Source organism: Aphanomyces invadans (genome assembly GCF_000520115.1).
Source record: "Aphanomyces invadans strain NJM9701 unplaced genomic scaffold supercont1.50, whole genome shotgun sequence".
Classification (NCBI taxonomy): domain Eukaryota; phylum Oomycota; class Saprolegniomycetes; order Saprolegniales; family Verrucalvaceae; genus Aphanomyces; species Aphanomyces invadans.
In genome coordinates this window covers 99,489-104,892 of record NW_008580195.1, presented here as the reverse complement: position 1 = coordinate 104,892, position 5,404 = coordinate 99,489, and the positions used below count along the sequence as shown (strand labels likewise).

General features: G+C 55.4%; 2 protein-coding genes across 3 annotated transcripts; one reads left to right on the top strand and one right to left on the bottom strand.

The window, feature by feature from the left end:
- Positions 1–713: 713 nt before the first annotated feature.
- On the top strand, positions 714–3,400 carry H310_13342 (hypothetical protein). The gene is made up of 10 exons (XM_008880810.1): positions 714–908; positions 955–1,163; positions 1,211–1,308; positions 1,357–1,560; positions 1,605–1,808; positions 1,890–2,213; positions 2,263–2,515; positions 2,581–2,727; positions 2,797–3,051; positions 3,107–3,400. The coding sequence occupies exons 1-10, from the start codon at positions 754–756 to the stop codon at positions 3,310–3,312; spliced, it is 2,055 nt and encodes a 684-aa protein (XP_008879032.1). The 5' UTR covers positions 714–753; the 3' UTR covers positions 3,313–3,400.
- Positions 3,401–4,007: 607 nt separating this feature from the next.
- On the bottom strand, positions 4,008–5,287 carry H310_13341. Of its 2 annotated transcripts, XM_008880809.1 has the most exons (5): positions 5,266–5,284; positions 4,714–5,128; positions 4,486–4,609; positions 4,372–4,431; positions 4,008–4,287 (listed from the first exon to the last, which is right to left on the bottom strand). In XM_008880809.1, the coding sequence occupies exons 2-5, from the start codon at positions 5,076–5,078 to the stop codon at positions 4,087–4,089; spliced, it is 750 nt and encodes a 249-aa protein (XP_008879031.1). In that variant the 5' UTR covers positions 5,079–5,128; positions 5,266–5,284; the 3' UTR covers positions 4,008–4,086. The 2 variants fall into 2 exon arrangements, with proteins under 2 accessions (XP_008879031.1, XP_008879030.1); XM_008880808.1 differs by having other exon boundaries at positions 4,714–5,287.
- Between the last annotated feature and the right edge of the window lie 117 nt (positions 5,288–5,404).

The following is a 5,404-nucleotide window of genomic DNA, read 5'->3' as shown; positions in this document are numbered from 1 at the left end:
ATGTGGAACAGAGGAAGTACGTAGTAGCCGACCACCTTTAAAAATGATCTGATTTTATAGATTATATTACCTGTATATTTCAATATCACGTCATAATTGTAATTCCTTTTGACCAATTGTAGTGCAGATACAAGAAAACCTGTGATTGACTGACTGAAATATATCAAGTTATAGCCAATCAAGTTGGACTCACTCATGAAATTGAATTCGATTGAGTTTATTCTTCCTCCATGCATTTTGAGGATGAAACCATGTCGGCTTTTTCCGGGGTTCACAGTAGAGGGTTTCCATCCCATACGTTTTAACGCAACCGACGCACAATGGTGCCGGTGTGAAATGCGCATAAAACCATGGAGCTTAACGTGACCCGATGCAGTGTTGGAGTACTGGCCAACCAGAATCCTAGCTTTGCCAAGTTCAAACTTTAAGCAATTTTATTGGTGAAAATCATTCTATTTTATCCAATTGAAACGGGTTTTCGGTTCTGCAATCCGATTCGTTGCCTATGTTCATTTTGCCCTATCATGTGTCGCGGTCATCAATCGCCAATCGGAAGATCGGAAGCGGTGCATGTTGCGATGGCCGCCGCGGTCGTCGACATCGTGGTCGGCGCCACCTTCGCGGTGGATCACGTTCATGCAGCCATGGCCGTTCTCTTCCAGGAGGTAATTGCCGTGCGGACGAGTTGTCTCTCATGTCTTATACACCCTTCCATCGGTCTCAGCGTCGTTTACATGGATTCCGTATGGCCACATGGCAACATTTCTCTCCACGTCGCCAGGCACTGGGACCCACGACGTCGCTTCACCGCACCACAAAATCACACTTCTCTTCGTCCGCATGATGGATCTGCTGCATTCACATCCAGAACTCCATCACGTGGCGCCAGACGAAGCCCTGATGGATCGGTAGGCACACTTGTGCGTGACAATGGTGTCACCAATCGAGGTGTAGTGTCCAAGCCGCCATTTCCTCGCACGCGGTGTCGTATCAACAGTCGCGGCACGTCATATTGATCATGTGCCCGTCCCCACCGGACCTTGTTGTATCCTACGCCTCTTACCAAGCTGCGTTTTTGGCCGGCTTGCCTCGGCACATCGTCGTGGTGGCGGACGTTTTCGCATACTACGACTCGCCGTCGCCGTATTACGACCCCGTGTCGGGTATGCCTTGTGCCACAAAGTCGCCGTTGGCGACCCATTTTTCATAGACAAGACGTTGCACAACCCGTACACGACCGCGATGAGCCACTTGTTGGCGTTGGTGGGCACCCGCCACATTTGTCGCGTGTTCCGCGCCATCGCAAAGGTACAATCAAACTCTCTACGCCATGATTTGTTTTCATGGCAGGAGTAGGTGATCGTCGTCGATTGCGACAATACGCTGTGGTCTGGCGCGGTGTCGGAAGACGGCGTGGATGGCATCACGATCACGCCGTCGCACGCTGCATTGCAAGCATACCTGGTCGAGCAATTTGCAAGAGGGGTGTTGATTTGCATATGCAGCCGCAACGTCCTGGACGATGTCCGTGCTGCGTTCGTCGCTCGTCGAATGGACATGGTGCGGGCGACTGGCTGGGCGATTTGTGTCACAATGTGGCCCAGGTGTTGCAGTGGGATGAGCACGTCTTGCTAGCTCAGGTCAACCACCGCCCGAAATCGAGCAATGTCCGCGCCATGGTCCACAAGCTCAACGTTGGCATGAACAGCGTCGTGTTTTTGGACGACAGCGCTGTCGAGTGCAAGGACGTTGCCGAGAATTGTCCAGGCGTCACCGTCGTCCACGTGCCGGTCCCGCTTCCACTTAACGTACGTTGCAATGTCGTGTGGAGAGCCTCTCGCTGTCTTGGAATGCAGCAATCGCTGCCTTGACCGTTCGAATCAACCTAGTTTCCCTCGACTTGTTGGGCTTTGGATGCGCCATTGGGAACCCCAGCCAGCGCTGTCGTCACAGCTGAAGATGAAAATCGAACTGCAATGTACCGCGCGCAACTGCGCTTGACGAGAAACCCTCCACCGATGTCGCCACGGCTACCGACTTCCGCCGACACAACGACCAGTTCGCTACAGCTGTCGCTGGGGATGCACATCGACATGCAGCTGGTCGACCGAACCAAGACACCGACCTCGATTCTGTCGCGCCTCGTGCAGCTGTGCCAGCGAACGAACCAGTTCAATTGCAACACAACGGCGGCGCGAAAATTCTCGAGTGAAGTACGACATCGGTCGCGATGAATTCGAACACTGTCCTGCCTGTGCGTAGGCAGACGTGCTCGCGTACGACGGTGCCATCTTATATGTCCACGTGACTGATCGATTCGGTCATTATGGCCTTGTGGGCATGTTGATGTGGCGAGATCGACCGACCGACGCCACGGCAGCAATTGACGTGTTCCTCTTGAGTTGCCGCGTCCTGAATCGCGGAATCGAACATGCCATGCTCCAGCACGTCGCTGACACCTCGGGAGCTCAAGTCAACACACTCTTCGTTGTGTTCGAAGACACGGCTCGAAATGGTGGGATGTGTTTTATGTTTTGAAAGATGTGTGGCCGTGATGACTTGACGCGGCGCTGGTGGCAGTCCCGGCCAAGACGTTTCTCGAGCACGTGCATGGAGTTTGCAAAGAGGAGAGAGGGTATTCGATGCCTCGGTCGACGGTCCTGGCGCTGCACACCCAGCCCATCGTGACGACAACCATTTCGCGATCAACGACTGCGGCTTCGACAGGTAAGGTCGCACCAGCCTTGAATCGAAAGGAACGCAATGAAATTTTGCCCGTGTCGACGAGTGCACCAGGGCCACGTGGGGTCCCGACTCGGCATTTTTCGACGGTCGCCGACTTTTCGGCATTTTTTAGTCGGGTGTGCCCGACTCCTGCGCCTATCCCAACTGTTGGAAACGTTCCTGAAGCAGCGTGCAAGTTTCGCCGACAGCAACGCGAGGCCGTGAAAATGCTTCACCAAGCAACGGAGGCCGCCGCGATCCCGATTTGGACCACCAACAACATGGCAGACCGACAGCCGTGTCCCCAATGCCGCGTGCACACAGTTGGTACGACATCCTCATCGACTTGGACGAATCGACGACGGCTGGATCACTCGTGTAGCACGCGCAAGTGCATGTTCATTTGAACGGTGCCGAAGCTGCTGCTACAACATTCAAAAATGGCTCCATCGAGCACACGACCATCCGCACCCGACAGCCCACGCCGCCGCGCTCAAACAATTGCAACTCGCACAAGTTGATGCTACAAGCATGTCCATGCGGTGCTGCCAGGTCCACAGGAACCCCCGCCGCGCGAACGACAAGTGACCGGACGTCGCGGCAGTAGTAGTAGGTCGGTGCGATGTGCCTTCGAACGCAAGCGGCCTCCTCCCGTCGAATTCGAAGGCTATGTTCCTGTCGGGTGTCGACGCATCTATGGTAGCTCGAGTCCGTGACAAACAGCCATGAGCTACGATGGCCTGCTGCGTGGCGAAGGTATGCTAGAGAGCACTTGAAGCGTGGTGGTTGGGTCGCCCAGTAGGTGTTTGGACGCGGCAGGATCACTCGTCCGCTTCAGCCATACCCTTAGGACTTCGGTCATACTTTCAGGGGGCAGGAGGTTGCTAGAGGCAGTCGATTTCCTCCAGCCTTGGTTCAAGGACTCGAACGATGTGCGATGCTGCGACAGGCACAGGGCCACGAATTTGTTTCGACTCGTACTCCATGCTTCATCCACTAGCCATGCTGCATCAACACCATCACATGAACATGCCACAGTCAAAAGAGCGCATCGGAGTAGTCCACGGGCTTTCCGACAACTCCAATACATATCGGCACTCTCGGTACGTGTCGAGCTGCATGCTTGACGCCTCCAGACACAGGGCCTCCTTACACAGGCGAATCGTGCTCGCCAGCTACGCTTCCCAACTGGCAGACGCCATGAGCATGAGCGGCGAGAGACCTTCTCGACGTCCACTGATTGTAGCATGGGAATGCCATCACCCAAGGTGCTGCTCCATAGCTGCGAGAACTCTGTTTTTGCAGTGCCCATCTCATAATAGTACACTTCATGCACCAGTCACAGTCCAGTCGCTGCAGGCGCTACGGCGTCGTTGCAGCATTCGGAGTGGGTGCTTGCGACGACTGTGCCGGTGATTCGTCGAGCTGCATATCCCGTAACATTGTCGCTCCTTTCAACTGGCCGGTCGCTGAGATCCCCCGCACGGCACCGTCGATGGCGTCGTTCATCTCGACGGTCGGTTCGTACCTTCGTCGAGTCTTCCTCGCCGCTTGCGCGCTCTCCTGCTCGCAACAATATCCTCGCATCAGTCTCAAAGCGCCGCCGTTTTGAGAAACGATGCACCAGCCTCCTCCTCGGCACATTACCTTGGTCTTGACTCGAGAGATCACCCATGCCACGCGTTCGTCGGCTGGGAGCTTGTACTCCTTCTGCAAGTGGCAGTCAAAACGACCAACCACAGGTGCAAGGGCTAAATGTACCTCTGCCAGATCGACGGCATCAGCGAGCCCGATCGCGCGGTGGGGTCCGCCGGAGGGATATCCCTCTCGATAGGGCTTGGACGCGTCATCCCAAGGGACCACCGACGAATGCGGCACCGCGGCACTAGGCACCAGCGTTTAGCATGCGACCAGACGCGCGCCGCGTCCGTCATGGAGCGGGCGATGCTTCATGAATACGTTCGAGTGGAATGGGTTGTCGTGCAGCACCTTTTGTTGCACCCGTAGAAGTAAATCCAGTAGTGGGTCGACATGAACGGTACAAATGCCTCCATCGTCTCGGAATCCACCGCGAGCATGTGGGGGCTGCACACGTAGCCAGGCCAGTACGGCCATCCTCGCAGTCGACACCACGCCACCTGGCTGTACATGCTCTTGACTTCGGGGGATAGCGCAGCGTTCTGGTCAAACATGCGCGCTGCGAGCACCGCAGTGTCGTGCAGTTCCTGCTCGGGAGTCTTGAGAGTTGTGGGCACAGCAGGCTTCCGCTTTTTCCTTCGTACGGCTCCTCCTGTTGGACTGTAATATCCACCGTATTCGGAAAACGGGGAGTTGGCCGGCGCCGGAATGACCATGTCGACTACGACGTCGCTGTCGTCGTCGGACGAGATCTCAATCACCTCCCCTGCTGGACTGGTCAACATGATTGGAGCGCGCGATGCCGTGAGCGACCGCACGGAACGCACTGTCGTGGCGTCCAGTGGCGGTCGCCGCGTGTGACGCCTTCCGACTCGGGCCATCATCCTGTGCAAACTGGTGTACCTGGTGAGATACTCTCGAAAATTGGCTTGGGAAATGGCAAAAAGTATACCACTCTGGTCCAGGAAAAGAGGTCGGTTTGACTTTCAATTGGCGGGATTTTTGTAATATTGCATATCTTTTGAAACTAATTGGCTCACGA

What these genes read in the sequence shown, in the direction of transcription:
- H310_13342 (XM_008880810.1), top strand. Translation starts at nt 754, where the DNA reads ATGGCAACATTTCTCTCCACGTCGCCAGGCACTGGGACCCACGACGTC. An exon ending in GACGAAGCCCTGATGGATCG is followed by an intron (nt 909 to 954) that starts GTAGGCACACTT and finishes ATCGAGGTGTAG; the next exon opens with TGTCCAAGCCGCCATTTCCT. An exon ending in CGGTCCCGCTTCCACTTAAC is followed by an intron (nt 1,809 to 1,889) that starts GTACGTTGCAAT and finishes GAATCAACCTAG; the next exon opens with TTTCCCTCGACTTGTTGGGC.
- H310_13341 (XM_008880808.1), bottom strand. Translation starts at nt 5,246, where the DNA reads ATGATGGCCCGAGTCGGAAGGCGTCACACGCGGCGACCGCCACTGGAC. An exon ending in TTCTACGGGTGCAACAAAAG is followed by an intron (nt 4,610 to 4,713) that starts GTGCTGCACGAC and finishes GCTGGTGCCTAG; the next exon opens with TGCCGCGGTGCCGCATTCGT. An exon ending in ATGCCGTCGATCTGGCAGAG is followed by an intron (nt 4,432 to 4,485) that starts GTACATTTAGCC and finishes CACTTGCAGAAG; the next exon opens with GAGTACAAGCTCCCAGCCGA.